Source organism: Heteronotia binoei, chromosome 2, assembly GCF_032191835.1.
Source record: "Heteronotia binoei isolate CCM8104 ecotype False Entrance Well chromosome 2, APGP_CSIRO_Hbin_v1, whole genome shotgun sequence".
Classification (NCBI taxonomy): domain Eukaryota; kingdom Metazoa; phylum Chordata; class Lepidosauria; order Squamata; family Gekkonidae; genus Heteronotia; species Heteronotia binoei.
Genome location: NC_083224.1, coordinates 61,873,615 through 61,889,804, shown reverse-complemented (window position 1 = coordinate 61,889,804; position 16,190 = coordinate 61,873,615). Strand labels below are relative to the sequence as shown.

The following is a 16,190-nucleotide window of genomic DNA, read 5'->3' as shown; positions in this document are numbered from 1 at the left end:
TAGCTACAGTGATTCCATTCATAGGCGGCTACAAACCTATGAAGCATCCTCACATCCTGGCTGTGCTGTCTAACTTTCTCCTTCCTTTCCCATTATGTTGCAAGGTTGCAGTTCCTTTCTGTTTTACTGTTGTTTAGACTTTTTCAGAGTTAGTTCACTTGATGTTAATTACTACTTGTGGAGTCCCAGAGCTGAAAGGGTGGGCAATTCCACAGGAGCCAACAGCAGGACCGGATCTACATGTTTTTTTGAGGGGGGGGCAAAATTAAAAAATGATGCCCCTTTATGGGCCCATTCTATCTCATGGGTCCATAGAGAGAATGGATTCCATACCCAATTTGGCACCCCCCCCCCCCGCCGGCACCTGGGGCAAGCACCCCCTTCTGCCCCCCCCCCCCGCCAGATCCAGCCCTGGCCAACAGGAAGTGGAAAAGATTTTCCTGCCTCCCTGGTGGAGCAAGGGAATAACCCATGGATATGTCTTCCTGACCAAGAAGTAGAAGGACCCCTCACAGTAAGAACCAATGATCGTTTACCTTGCATTACAGAAACTAGGCTGATCTTTGTGGTCCCTGTGCAGTTCGACACATGGGTTTGGGCCCTTGCTTGAAGCCAGCCTCGGAGAACTCCAATAGCAGTGTAGTGTGTTTTTGGCAGGCTCCTTCCCCGCTCTGGAGAGCAGGCACACAGTGTGCCTAGAGTGGCACACAGTACCTAGAGTGGAGGAGGAGCTCCGTCTCCCACTCAGTTTCTTGCTCATCTAGAGTTTTCGCCATATCTATTGCACTCCGACATCATGCTTCGCTTTGGGCGACATCTCTTCAGCATGACAAAACTAAGGTGGCAAGGAAATTTCAGGGAGATGTGCTGACTGTACATCACCTGGCTATTTCCATGTAAGACTGACACAACAGCATCTTCAGTATGTTGCCCTATTTGTGAGTGTGGATGGAGTTGCTGTAGGTTCCAATGCCATTGTTCTGTGAGGAGCATCTTAGAGTTGGATCATTTTGCCATTTCTTTTATTTGCTGAGTAAGCATACATACTGACTAGCCATGTTGGTAGTACATTGGCATCAGTTTAGGATTATACTGTAAATCTCTTTATCACTGAAACCAATAGGACTTTAAAGTGTTTGGTTAGATTGTACTCTGTAATTTTCATTCTTTTAAAATTTTATGTTTAAGAAAGAAACATTTTAATCAGACATGAACATTGCAAAATCCAATTAATTTTTAGGAGAGTTAATATGCATAAATATTTTTAACTGAAATTAATATACCTTTAAAAAATAAAGATCGTTGCCTGTGCAAGCACCAATTATTTTCAACTCTGGGGTGACATTGCTTTCACAACGTTACCTTATAACTGTTTAATTTTGGCTAGATTATACCCATACTTACATGGTTGGTAAACTGTATTAGTTTTATTTAGTGGAACAATGCAGCTTGTTTTGGAACAGTTTGAAGAAAATTTGAGAAACATAGTCATTATTTCTAAGAATTCTTCATTGTTTTAATAGATTAAGGAATGAGCAACTTAGTATGGATTGGGACAAGCTTTTAATGGATAAAGAACGTCTTGAAACAGAAAAAAGCCATTTGCTCCAGGAACTGCAAAAGCTTCAAGAGGAGCTTAAGGCAAGTTAACAAGTAATCTTTCTATGTTAACAAAGAAATTCTGTGTTACATTGTTATTCTATTTTTCTCTAATAAATGTAGCTTAACAATTTTAAAAATATCCTTTGTAAAGGATTAGCCTAAATCAATATTAGCTATCATTTAAATCTTACACTATAATTCTATATTTTGCATTTTACAGTAGAAAAAAGCAAGAATCCAGTAGCAGCTTTAAAGACTAACAAAAATTGTGGTAGAGTATGAGCTTCCATGAGTTACTGCTTACTCTCTGCATATTCTTTGTAACTGATTGCTTGTATTTTGTTCAGGATTACAGAAAAATAGCAGACAAAGCTGAAATACAAATAGAAAATCTGGAAGAAACAAACATCCAGTTAAGGCAAGTTTGATTCTGTAATGTGTTTTCCCCATACTGTGTTTTTTCAGGCAATATACTAATTTCAAATTATGTATATATTTTACTAGTTTTTGCTCATTGCAAGCTAGCATAGATCACTTCAAAAGTTATCTAGCATTATTCGCTTTCAGTTTTTAAAAGTTACAAAATATCTTTTAGTTATGAAGTCATAACTAACTCTCAGATTTTAAGAGCTAAATGCTAAAATGAACTAAGAATAATTATTAATTTTTAATTAATTTAAACGTAATTTTTAGTGTAGCGATAAAACTAATTCAGCTTGCTTTTCATGTGTGCCCTTGGGATGCCCAGCTGACCAATGCAGTTGTGTACTCACTGTTGGATCAGTGGCAGGGAACTGTTACATTGAGGATAACAATTCTAGAACGTGGGGAGACAGTGGATGAATGGGTTTATCTGTAAACAGCACAGTTTACAAAAAAAACCCCTGTTTTGTTGTTGTATCCCTATATTTAAATTATTTGTTATTATTAATGGTGCTTTCAGCTGCAAAAAAGCAGTAGTAACTGTTTATCTTGGCACATAGGAATGAACTGCAGTCTCTGAATGAGAAGATGAAAATGACAGATGAAGAGGCAAAAAACAAACTGGATGCATGTGAAGAAAATGTATATTCATTTTCATGAAAATATTGCAATAATAATTGACTCAGAAATGCATTTTTTATTATAAAAGTTAGGATTTTGCCTCATAATCTTAATGGGCAACAGGCTCTGCATAGAGATTCAGGGCTTAAACCTGACTCTTGCTTCGGTGAGGTTCGTAATACTAATGTGTAAATGCTACATTGTCTAGCACATCTGCCTTATGAATGTCCCTCCTGTTTCTCTTGAACAAAATAATGCCAGATCTGCTTAAAGTTTCATTTGTGACAGACCCTTAGAAACTGAGTTCAGATTCAAAAACCTGAACTCCTTAAGAATTCTGTGAACTTTTTTTTTTTTAGGTAAAATGTTTGAGAATGTTGTGTAAAGCCACATTCAAACATCAAAACACCACTTTTTGTTTCTGGAATGAATGCAATTTGTGATTTCTGGCTTCATTACACAATTATAATAGCTATGGCTCTTTGGTAAGAGTAAGGATGATTAGGCATATTGAAGCTGGTTATGTGGATAATTCCTCTGTGTTTTCCCACTAGTTCTTTTTATGAGATATAAATTACTTTGGTGCAGGAAAGTTAATTGTACATTTTTTAAAAAATGATATTCGTCCCTTATAATGAGTCTGTAAATGGAGACCTTCCATAAATGCTACAGAAACAAAAATATTTAAAATTATGAGACTACCAAAGATTTTTTAAGTCATAGTTTACAATATATTTTCAGGTTAAAAACACTGAAAAAGAAAGGTTAAAAAAGGAAAAACAACTGAAGACATTAGAAAATAAGGTATGGAAAGTAAGAATTTGTTGGGACAAGTGTCACAGGGAAGAGGGGGAGGGACTCCAGGGATTACTGATAGCTATTTAAGCTCCCTCAGTCAAAGGCCAGAAAGTTTCATTGTCGTCTCATCTCCTCTGTCTGAGACCACAACCAAGAGACTTACTGGTGAAAGATGAGCAAAGCAATGGGAAGAAGGGGGAACACACTTCAGCACTTTATTGCTGGGCATGGGATAGGAAATCACATATAGGAAATCAAATAGTTTACATGTTTTTTCCCCATAAGATAAAATCAATGTGCACCAAAATGCAAATGGTTATGTATCACAAAACTTTTCTTCAACTTTATTCCCTTGCTAATCCATTGTTTTAGTATTTTCAAACCTATTGGTAGCAAAGTAGGAAAATTATTACTTGCTTCCAAATTGCCGTAAAATATTTGTGCACATATCAGTTCCATTTAATTTAGTCTTGGCACAACTACAATAGGCCATTATCATGCATATATATTATACCTAGATTCAAATCCAGTAGCCCCTTAGAGGCAAACAATACCTTCAGGCCATAATACCTTCAGTGGTGTCAGTCCCTATTGAATAGCTGAGATCACAACTGGAGACATCAGCCCAATGGCTTAGAGTAGCATCCCAGCTGACAGTTCAAAAGGCAAAAAAAAAAAAAATCTAAGATCTTGACTAACGCTCATCTACCATGTCTACTTCAAAGTCCTGTCAAAATTTTAATTAATTGCTTAAAGTCTGAAATCTTCTGTGAGAGATACAGGTGTTGGGGACCCCACACCTGTATCTCCCACAGAAGATTTCAGACTTTAAGCAATTCATTAAAATGGTGAAAGCACTGCATATTGAATATATCCCTCCTAAGCCAACAGAGGATATCCCATTAGGAATATTTTATATTCCACAGACTTGGGACCAGTAGCCATATCCCTAGTGATGGGGATCTGTAATATTACAAAAAATGTTTGGGCCAAACCAGCCTTAGTTCAGCCTTCCACCCAAAAAGGTGAAAAAACTATACAAGGAGGATGATTATGACTTCATCTACCATAATATTCTGTCCAAATCTATAGTTACAGAGGTTCTTCCCTCCAGATAGTTAGGACAAGATACGTTCCTCCCCCCTCAATAAGGAGGGATGCAAACTGGCTATATAAGATCACTAGTTTTATATATCTGGAGCACTATGTCTTCATATTGCCAATTTTAAAGCAATTATGGCCTTTGGGAGGAAATGACACAGTATGTTGAAGTCCTGCCAGATGATAAGAAAGATCAGAATAAAATCATTCAAACAGAGGGGATAAAACTGTCTAAGCAAGAATTTAACGCATATAGTGGATTCAGTTAGCCAGTCTGAAGCATCAACTATAGTATTCAGAAGGCATTCCTGGCTTACAGTATCAGCTCTTCCCCCAGATTCAAGAGGCTGGGTAGAAAATCTCCCCTTTGAGGGGAAAACCCTATTCAGTGAGCAAACAGATGAAGTCCTGGAAAAAACTGGCAAAAATAGATTCACCATGAAATCTTTGGGCATAATATCCCAACAACCAATGGCCTTCAAAGTCCAGGTACTTCCCCCTCCATCACTAATAACTTTTGCAAATGGGTATAACTTCCAACCCGCCCACAACCAACAATACCATACTCAGTATGGTTCTCAGTTCCAACCCAGAAGGCAGTCTGGGCAAAGAGGGCATCAGGGTTGGTTGCCCAAGGATCCCTCTTCAAAGGCCAGAGCTCAGCAGTGACTAGCTGCATCTCAGCTCAATGCTAAACTTGCCTAATTTGAACAGCATTGATTTTCTATCACTAATGATGTTTGAGTTCTAAAAATAATAAAGTTTGGTTATGTTTTGGAGTTTAAATCTATTCCCACTGGTACTAGTTACAGAGCCATTTCAGCCACACATAATGTAGTTCTACAACAAGATCAGCACCTTCTACATAAGAGTAAAGAATCCCCAGCATGTAGGAACTCGATGGTTACTATTGAAATTACTGACTGGTAAAAAAAGAAAGCGGAAAGCGTGGCGCCCATTTTAGACCTCAGGCACCTTAATAAACTCCTTTACATTTTAAGTTTTCTATGTTATCCCCCATGGACATCTTTCATAAACAAAGAATGCTGGCTTGCAGTCCTTGATTTGAAGGTTGCATATTTGCATATTTCCATTTATGAGGACTGTAAAAAATTTCTGCATTTCAGACTACCTTGTGGCGGTAGTCATGGGATGATAACCTCTTAAAAGCTGTACCATTGTCTCCTCTTGACCTTTTTGTTTCTTTTACTGAACCAAACAAGGGAAGAGTAATCTCTGCACACACCCTTTCTAGGTGGGTGACAGCTGTGACTAAAATTTCTTATGAAGCAGCTTGATTGGGATGCCTGTTTCCCCTTAAGGTGCACTTGACCAGAGCTCAAGCCTCTTCTGCAGTCTTCCGAGCTGCATTTGACATCACAGAGATCTGCAAAGCTGCTCCATCAGTGTTTAAGTGCTATTCCATCATTGTTGACTCCAAGAGGGATGCCATTGTCGGAAAAGCAGTTCTGCAGTCACTATTCTTTTAATTGACCCACACCTATCTCTGTGGTAAATCAGTTTGCTAATCTCCTATGTGGGACTGCACAGAAAACACAAAGATGAAAACATGGTTGCCCTTACCTGTAACTGATATTCATCCAGTGTCTTCTGTCCAGGCACACATCCCTCCCTTCCTCCCCTTTGTGAGCCTTACTCCTAATCTTCTCTGTAGGCTTGCTTAGTCATAGTCCCATGTGTGCCTGCACAGAAGACACTCAATAAGCATCAGTTATAGACAGGCGTTGTTTTGTAGAAAAATAGTTGGTGGCGCTCATCCAGGGATTGTTATGCAGCTGCACCTACTATTCAGTGGACAAGGTGGGAAGGAGGAGGTTGAACTCTCAGAAAGGTTCAGGAGCTGCGCTCATGTGAGCTCCTGATGAATCCAAGGCATGGTTATAGGTAAGGGCAATCATGTCTTCTATTGAAGACCAACCTGACTACCCTTCTTATACTATCCTTATATATGTCATAGACTTTAGTGAATATTTTAAAATTTAAGATATTAATATACTGCTTTTCCACAGTTTTTCTATTCTCTGCAGAAATTCAGGATTAACAAATTGTTGAATAAAATTAAGAAAATAGCGGCCATTCTTAAAAATACCAATGATGATTGTTATAACTAATTTTTTTAAGATTAACAGTTTAAAGAAACAGCTTGAAAATAAAACAAAACACATGGAAGAACTGCAGCAAGAAGTAAGAAAAGTTTTAGAGTTATAGAAATATAAATGTTTTATATAGAGTTCAAAATAAGAGTAGATTCTATAAAGGTATCCCAATATAGTTTCGGGGTATCACTACATCCACAGGCAGTGAATTCCACAGTAAATTCTTTCCTTAAAGAAGTTCTTCCTTTTGTATATTCTACTTTTTTGGCTGTCAATTTAATTGGATGCTCCAGAGTTCTGATATTTCCCTACACTATGCATAATTTTATAAACCTACCATCAGGGCTGGCTCTTCCACTAGGCAAACTAGGCACTTGCCTAGGGCACTGACCCTGAAGGGTGCCAACTTAGGTGCCCCTACCTTTTGTTTAAAAAAATTCCTCCCCCCCTCCCCGAATCACTGCTGTATTCCCCCCGTTGCCACTGCTTCTCCCCGCCTCCTTCCCCTTCCTCCCTGCCCCAATCGCTGCTGTATTCCCCCCTCTTGCCGCCGCTTCTCCCCACCTCCCTCCCTGCCTCGATCGCTGCTTCTTCCCTCTGTTGCCGCTGCTTCTCCCCGCCTCCCTCCCCACCTCGATCACGGTTTCTTCCCCCTGTTGCCGCTGCTTCTCCCCGCCTCCCTCCCCACCCCAATTGCTGCTTCTTCCCCCCCGTTGCCACCACTTCTCCCTGCCTCTTTTCCATCTCCAATCGCTGCTGTCTTCTCCCCACTGCCTTGCCGCCACTTCTCCCCACCTCCTTCCCCAACCTGATCACTGCTATCTTCCTCTTTGGCCCTGTTTCTCCCTGCTGCTGAGCTGTGAAGGGGCAGCAGGGAGAGTGGGAATGGGAGGGGGGGGCGACAGGCGGCAAAGCTGCCTGGGGCACTGTGGGCCCTAGGGTCGGCCCTGCCTACCATTTGTGTTCCTCTTATAGTTGTCCTAAACTGGAAAACCCCAGACTCCTTAGCCCTTTCTCATTGTTGGTTGCTTTTTCCCCACTTTTTCCGGCACTGCAGTACCTTTTAAACAATTTATTTAATTAAACTATTTAATTGAAATTTTGACTGTATTTTCCAAAAGTTGGGCTCAGGGCAGTTTTGAGATGTGGTAAGCAGGGGTCCCCAACTTTTTCAAATGGGCACCTTTGAAATTCTGAACCAGGCTGGTGAGGGCAATTACAAAAATGGCTGCCATGGGAGGCAGGGCCAACCGTGAAAAATGACTGCTGCAGGAGGCAGTAACAACTACAATATATTAGGGAGTGAGGTTATGCATAACTAAATAACTCTTTACCATTTCCAGCAGAAGCTCTGTTTAGCAGAATGGCTTTCAAAAAGAAAGACGCTTATTCACTGGAGCAGGCCCTGTTTGATTATTCCATCTGTCATGAAGATCTTCCTTTTCATAGTAGTGCGACTGTTTTCCTTTTACATTTGCATAAGGGAAGCTTCTAGAATATACCCATAGCCTTGGATTGAATTTATCCAGATTTTGACCACCCAAGGCCTGTCAAGACCACAGCCCAGTATGTCTAAGACTTCAAGGAATGGATGCCTTCTGTAGCTGCTTCTTCTTTGTCTTTGCCTGAAATGACCATTAGATTGCAGCCATCACATTATGATGTATTGAATCATTTCTCTACCTATCATTATTTTACAATTATAAAACTGGAACAACAGCTTGAGAAAAATTTCAGGGGAAAAGAGACTGTCAGAGGGAAGCTTAACTACTCCCTTCCCACTTGTCTCTTTCCTATATAAATCCTGAAGGCAATTTGCAAAGAAGGGATCTCTGGACCTTTAATTAATTGAGGTTGCAGTGTAACGCGCATTTTGCCCCTTGTGAGAAAGCAAATTCGTAACTGAGTGTTCATCCTGGCCCAATTGATTTTCATAGTTGCAGAAACATCACAATATAGGAGCATATTAATTAAATATCTAAATATAAAATGAAACAACACTTAGATATACACTATCTAGAAGTAGTATTCAAGAGACTTGTTTTCTGAGAGTGGAGAGGCAAAGGTTGCTTAACACCCTTGTCCTGTTAAATTCTAGTGGCTCAAAGCTTGCCTGCAGAAGTCCAGTTGAGTTACTCCACTTTGGGCATGGGGTGACTTTAGGGAAGGACGGTGGCTCAGCGGTAGAGCATCTGCTTGGTAAGCAGAAGGTCCCAGGTTCAATCCCCGGCATCTCCAAAAAAGGGTCCAGGCCAATCGGTGTGAAAAACCTCAGCTTGAGACCCTGGAGAGCCGCTGCCAGTCTGAGTACACAATACTGACTTTGATGGACCAAGGGTCTGATTCAGTATAAGGCAGATTCATATGTCCATATGTCCCTAGAACTTATTGCTGCCATCAGCAGTAGGAGTATCTGGCAAGCAATTGTTTGGAGTGAGGTTTCTATCCTTTGTCTTCCAGTACTGTGACTGGTTCAAGCAAAGAAGCCCCTTTAGACTAGCTTCAACTTGGTAGGTGCTTTTCAGGAATCTTTCCCCCCAAACTTGACCACTGTCCCACCTAGAACTTCTTTGTAATTGTTCAAGAGAATATTTGAGAGCTAAATGAGGAACTGGGATGTCAGTTGGAGATCACACTAGTAGAATTGTTTGTTATTCTCAATACATTGGATTTGGGATAATTGCATTGTGATTTTCAAGTTTTTTAGACACTTTTGAGTACTGTAATGTTGACAGATATATTTTAAATAAATATTTAACTAATATAAACATTTTAAATGTTAACAGAATAAGGCTTTACGAAAGAAAGTTGTGACAGAAAGCAAGCAATGTAGTATAACTGAAGACAAGGTAGGGAAAATTTTTGATCATCATGATATTTAAATCATTGTCAAGGAACCGAAACCAGAATCCCTTAGGAGGGGACAGAGCAAGCAAGACAAAAGACCTAAGGGACTGAAGTGTGATTACTCACCCTAGGGTAGACTTGTCACCAGTCCTTTTCGACTAGACAGCCAGAGACCAAGTAACGAAGTCTCAGGCTGTCCTGGAACTACCTTGCAGGGTAGGATGCTTACAAGCTGAGTTTCACAAGACAATTACTCTGGTAGCTGTAGCCAGTGAATGCTAAAGTACTGGATTCAGCTTGAAACCTTCTGAGTTCAAGAACTCCACAAAAAATATAAGTAAACTGAATTATTTTTAAATTGTGCAGAAATAATAACAGAGCTGTGAACAGTGAGGAAAAAAATAACAAAGATAAGAGTTTAACTGAACACTTTTACTCACAATAGTTCAAGATCCAGATATTACCAAAAGCAGACTGAGTCCATTAAGGTTCCAAACTCCAAAGTACAAGACAAGGTATTTGGTCAGTAAGACTTACATTAAAAAGTTCCAAAGTCAAATATAATTCAAGCAAAGGGCAAAACTGGAATGTAAAACCTTTACTTTATGCCTTCATGGGCCTGATGCTAATAAACCAATCAAATTTATAGCAAATGACGTAACATGACCATCAGGTCTGTTGCTAAGCAGGTGATCTGACCAAACTGAGGGATCTGCCAATTAAACTGGACACTCTGCAGCTGCATTGCATTCAACTACTACCACCTTTCTCACACCCAGGTGTTAATGAGATGGAATGATTCTCAAGTTCTTGAAGCTACCAGACCTAATGGTGTGACCAGCAGTTGGGTTACCTTCATATTAGGGATGTGCATTTGGTTCGGCCGAACCGTATTTACAGCCGAATCACCACTGATTCGGCTGTATACGGAATAGGCTGCAGCCGATCCCCATAGGCGCCCATTATACGGCAGCCGAATACGGCTTGCCGTATACTTACGAATGGCTATTCGGAAGTATACGGCTGTCAATTCAAGAGACGGGAAAGTAGCTTCTGCAGCCTCAAAGGAGCTGCTTGCCTACTTTCCTGCCTTTAGTTGCCTTTTCCCACCTCTCCCATAGCCTCCCTGGGATCAGGGAGGGGGGGAGGGGGAAGAGGAGCCCCAGCAGCCAATCTAAGCATGCATTTGCAAAATGCATTGCAAATGCATGCTTTGCAGGGCTTTTTAAGGAGCCTTCCTTCCTGGCTGGACTCCTCCATTGCTGCTGTGTGTGAGAGATTGTGCTGCTGCTGGCTGGCCCTTGGCTTCAGCTGCTGCCTGCTGCTCTCTCACTCAGCCTTACCAGACTTCCCTGGACTAGAGAAGACAAGATAAGACAGTCTTGGGGTTTGTCGTGCCTGCCCCAGTCCCCGCCCTTGCTAACTCAGAGCAGGAGCCACCTGAAACTGATCAGGCCACACCGGGCCCCAGCTCAGCCCCCGCCCTTGCTAACTCCGAGCAGGAGCCACCTGAGACTGATCAGGCCACGCCCGGCCCTAGTGCATCCCCTCCTGAATCACCACCTCCTGTAAGCCGGTTACGTGAGAGGAGGCGACAGGAATTCAGAAACAGACGGAGAGATGCACGCATGCGTGGGAGGAGAGATCTCAGCCCAGAGTACTAACAAGTTAACAAGCCAGCACAGTATATCTGTAGCCCTGACCCCAAGGCAAACTGTGCTGGCAACGAACGACCTACCTGGGACGTGACTACGCTCTGCACCCTCTTGCTTGCTGCAAGAACCCGTGTGACTCCTGACCCGGCCTGAACCTTGGACTTGGACTTCTGGACTCTGACTTAGCTTTGTGGACTGACCTAGGTAATTGGCGTTGTTTTCCCTGGCTTCCGACCCCCTGCATTCCTGCGACCAAGCTTTCTGTCTTCTCCTTCGGCCGGACTGATTTACGGTGTTGAATTAATTGGACTGTTTAACGACCACCCCTGCGCTCCTCCCCAGCCGGCTGACAGAGTCCTGGCCAGCTGCCAGACGTCGGCCGCCGTCGTTCCTTATCTGCACACCCGGGCCGTGACAGCTTGCCAGCACCCATATAACTCACCCGGCTCCCCCATGACTGACCAAGCGGCAGGAGGCGTGGACCCCCTGTCGGGGCTTCTCGACCAAGTGCAACAGCTGACGCAGGCTGTAATTACACTCCAGCAACAGACTGCTTCCAATGCCACAGCCCTAGCGGCTGCAGCCACGCCTCGTTCCCGTTGCCCGGTGAGTGCCCCTGATAAGTTTGAAGGAAGCCTGGAAGCGTTCCCTGCCTTCCTTGCCCAATGTGAACTGTACATGGAGATAAGGCAGAGCGACTTCCCTACAGACAAAACCAAGGTCTGTTTTGTTTTGAGCCTGCTTAAAGGGCAAGCGGCCAAATGGGCCACTCCCCTACTGCTAGAATCCTCGCCGTTGTTAGCAGATTACCCCCGCTTCAAGGCTCATTTCACGGCTGCCTATGCCAACCCCGTGCGAGCTGAGACGGCCAACCGCAAGATACGGACTTTGCAACAAGGCCAAAACTCAGTCTCCCACTACACCACTGAATTCCAGTTGTTGGCTCAGGACCTGGCCTGGAATGAAGCTGCCCTGGTGGACCAGTATACGGAGGGGCTCTCTGACGCCATCCTGGACGAACTGGCCCGCAGCGACCGACCCGCCGCCCTACAAGACCTGATCCGGTTGTGCCTGCGCATTGATGGGCGGCTACAGAGCCGCCGCCAGAAGCAGAAAGGAGGCCACGCCCCAGCGAGAGCCCCCACAGCTGCTCCACCGCCAGGCTCTCCAGCTCTTCCCCCCGCTGCGGAACCCATGCAGCTGGGCGTCGCCCGCCCTCGCCTGACTCCCGAGGAGAAGACCCGTCGGCGTGCCCACAACCTGTGCCTGTATTGTGGCGGAGCTGGACACTTTGCAAGTACCTGTCCAGCCAAAGCACAGTGCCCTGCAAGCTCCGCTGGCCCGGTAAAAGGCCAGCCCCAGGTCTAGTTGGAGCCCCTGACCTGGGGCATTTCTTGAGGGCCTCCAGCTCCGTCGACCCCCCACCTACCCCGTTCCTGGTCCCGATTCGTCTGCAGCTCCCTGATGGCCGGTGGATCTTCGTGCATGCCATGTTGGACTCAGGGGCCGCCTGCTGCTACATGGACCACCTCTTCGCCAAGAAACATGGCATCCCCATCCGGGAAAAGAAGACCCCTACCCTGGTCGAGGTCGTGGACGGCCGCCTGCTGCGCTCGGGGCCCGTCCGCCACGAGACCCAACCACTCGTCCTATGGGTCCAGCAACACCAAGGGGAACAAACCTTTGACCTTTCCCGCATGCCACGTTTCCCCGTCATCCTGGGCCTGTCCTGGCTCCAGGCCCACAACCCCCACGTGGACTGGGTGCAACGAGAACTGCAATTTACCGGTGCCCCTGCGCCGTGCTCCACGCTACAACCAGACCCGGCTCTAGTGTCTCCTGATGCTTGACCCAGCTCCCTGCTCCCCACCAGCCTCCTGGGGGCCGCCACCACACTCCCAGCTCCCTACCAGGAGTTTGCAGACGTCTTCGATGAGAAGGAAGCAGACCAGCTTCCCCCACATCGGCCCTATGATTGCGCCATTGACCTAATGCCCGGCGCCCCGCTACCAGCTGGCCGCCTCTACCCCATGGCGGACCCGGAGCTGGCTGCCCAAGGGGGTATTTGGAGAAGAACTTGGCCCGAGGGTTCATCCGACCCTCCACCTCACCCTTGTCCTCACCCGTCCTGTTCGTAAAGAAGAAAACCGGGGACTTGAGGCTCTGCAATGATTACCGGGCACTCAACAAAATTACCATCCGGAACCGTTACCCGCTTCCACTGATTCCGGAGCTCCTCGACCGTGTGAAAGGGGCCACCATCTACACCAAGCTCGACCTTCGAGGGGCCTACAACTTGGTTCGCATCAAAGCCGGAGACGAGTGGAAGACCGCTTTTGGCACCAGGTATGGTCAGTACGAACACCTGGTCATGCCATTTGGACTCACCAATGCCCCCGCCGTGTTCCAACGGTTCATGAACGACGTGTTCCGCGACCTGCTGGACCGGTTCCTGATCATTTACCTGGATGACATTCTGGTCTACTCCACCTCTGAGCAGGAGCACGTCCAACATGTCTGACAGGTGCTACAGCGGCTCAGAGCTCACCGCCTGTACGCAAAACTAGAGAAGTGCGCCTTCCACCTCCCGTCGGTCGAGTTCTTGGGGCACATCATCTCCCCCCAAGGAACTCAGATGGACCCAACGAAGGTTGACGCCATCCTCCAGTGGCAGGCCCCTCGCAATCGGAAGGACGTCCAGCGCCTCCTGGGCTTCGCCAATTACTACCGGCAGTTCATCGCTGGCTACGCCGATCTAACCAAGCCCTTGACTCGGCTCCTCCGCCCCAAGGAACCCTTCCAGTGGACCCCGGAAGCTGACCAGGCTTTTCACGACCTCAAGCGCAGCTTCTCCTCCAGTCCCCTCTTGCGGTACCCTGATCCCCGCTTGCCTTTCATGGTGGAAGCAGACGCCTCCAACGTGGCCATCGGAGCCGTGCTCTCCCAGCGGGACGACCCCAGTCAGCCCTGGCAGCCCTGCGCTTACTATTCCCGGCAGCTCTCCGCCGCCGAACGCAACTACACCATATGGGAGAGGGAACTCTTGGCAATCAAGGTGGCGTTTGAGGTGTGGCGGCACCACCTTGAAGGAGCAAGGCACCCGGTCCAAGTCTTCACAGACCACCGGAACTTGGAACACTTACAGACCACTCGCCGGCTGAACCAGCGACAGATCCGGTGGTCCCTGTTCTTTTCACGTTTTAACTTCACCATCTCCTATATCCCGCACACCCAAAACCAGAAAGCCGACGCTCTGTCCCGCCGGCCAGACTATGACACCCCTGGTGCTACCGAAGCCCCCAAGGCTAGCATCCTGCCACCCACGGTCTTTGCCGCCGCCCTGACTGCACCCGCCTTGGTGGCCGAAATACAGGCCAGCCAGGCCACCGACCCCTGGGCCCAGAAGCACCTGCGAGACCCGCAGCAAGACCCGGCCGGGGAACTGACCATCCGGGATGGGCTGCTCTACCATCGGGAGCAGTTGTACGTCCCCCCAGGACCTCTCCGATCCCGCATCCTCCGCCTCACCCACGATGCACCGCCGGCCGGCCACTTCGGGCAACACAAAACCACCCATCTGCTGACCCGCGACTTTTGGTGGCCTCGCGTCCGAGCAGACGTCAGTCGGTACGTGGCGTCATGTGAGGTCTGCCGCCGCGCTAAAAACGTACCCGCCAAGTCCTCCGGTCTCCTGCAGCCACTTCCCACTCCCGCCGGTCCCTGGGACGCGGTATCCATGGACTTCATTGTCGACCTACCTCGATCCCAGGGCCACACCTGTATTTTCGTTGTGGTGGACCTGTTCACCAAAATGGCCCACTTCGTCCCCTGCACCAAGTTGCCGTCCGGGCCGGAAACCGCCCAGCTCTACCTGAACCACGTCTTCCGCCTGCACGGGCTACCCAAGCGGATTATCTCGGACCGGGGCCCGCAGTTCACCTCGCGCTTTTGGCAGGCGTTCCAGCAAGGCTTGGGGACGGAGCTTCACTTATCGTCCGCCTACCACCCCCAGACCGACGGCCAGACTGAGCGCACTAACGCTACCCTGGAGCAGTACTTGCGCTGCTATACCAGTTATCAGCAGGATAACTGGGCCTCCCTGTTACCCCTGGCCGAGTTCGCGTACAACAACGCGGCCCACAGTTCCACGCAGACCACACCGTTTGCGGCCAACTACGGACTGCACCCCCGGTTCTTCCCTCCGCTCGGCCCGTCCGCCGATGTTCCCGCAGCGGACAACCGGATCGAAGAGCTCCACGCGCTCCACGACCTCCTGCGCGCCCAGCTCCAGCGCGCCAAGGACGCCTATAAACTGGCCGCAGATCGGCATCGCCAGGAGGGAGCCCCCCTCAAGGTCGGGGATTCCGTCTGGCTCTCTACCCGATATCTCCGGACCCCTGGCCGGTCCTCCAAGTTGACCGCTCGCTTCGTCGGCCCATTCCCCATCGAGGCGCAAATCAACCCGGTGGCGTTCCGCCTGCGCCTCCCCGCCCACCTCCGAATCCACCCGGTTTTCCATCGCTCCCTCCTCCAACCCGCAGCCGCGCCAGACCCGAACAGGGACGTCCCACCGCCGCCTCCGCCACCAGTTTTAGTGGACGATGAGGAGGAGTATGAGGTCCATCAGATCCTGGACTCCCGGCTGCACCGAGGTCAGCTCCAGTACCTAGTGGACTGGGAGGGCTACCCCCCCGAAGATCGTTCCTGGGAACCAGCTACCCACCTGCACGCCCCTGACCTGCTCCGGCAATTCCATACGGCCTACCCGGATAAGCCAGGCGGCTTGGATGAGGGGGGGCCTGAGGGGGGGGATAGTGTCGTGCCTGCCCCAGACCCCGCCCTTGCTAACTCCGAGCAGGAGCCACCTGAGACTGATCAGGCCACGCCCGGCCCTAGTGCATCCCCTCCTGAATCACCACCTCCTGTAAGCCGGTTACGTGAGAGGAGGCGACAGGAATTCAGAAACAGACGGAGAGATGCACGCATGCGTGGGAGGAGAGATCTCAGCCCAGAGTACTAACAAGTT

At 47.3% G+C, this 16,190-nt stretch overlaps 1 protein-coding gene across 1 annotated transcript in view; it reads left to right on the top strand.

The window, feature by feature from the left end:
• SYCP1 (synaptonemal complex protein 1) overlaps positions 1 to 16,190 on the top strand; it is a 139,142-nt gene that overhangs the window by 96,079 nt on the left and 26,873 nt on the right. The window contains exons 19-23 of the mRNA XM_060232988.1: positions 1,524 to 1,641; positions 1,950 to 2,020; positions 2,586 to 2,667; positions 3,388 to 3,450; positions 6,688 to 6,750. Coding sequence (XP_060088971.1) covers positions 1,524 to 1,641; positions 1,950 to 2,020; positions 2,586 to 2,667; positions 3,388 to 3,450; positions 6,688 to 6,750 — 397 coding nt within the window. The remainder of the gene's footprint in view (positions 1 to 1,523; positions 1,642 to 1,949; positions 2,021 to 2,585; positions 2,668 to 3,387; positions 3,451 to 6,687; positions 6,751 to 16,190) is intronic.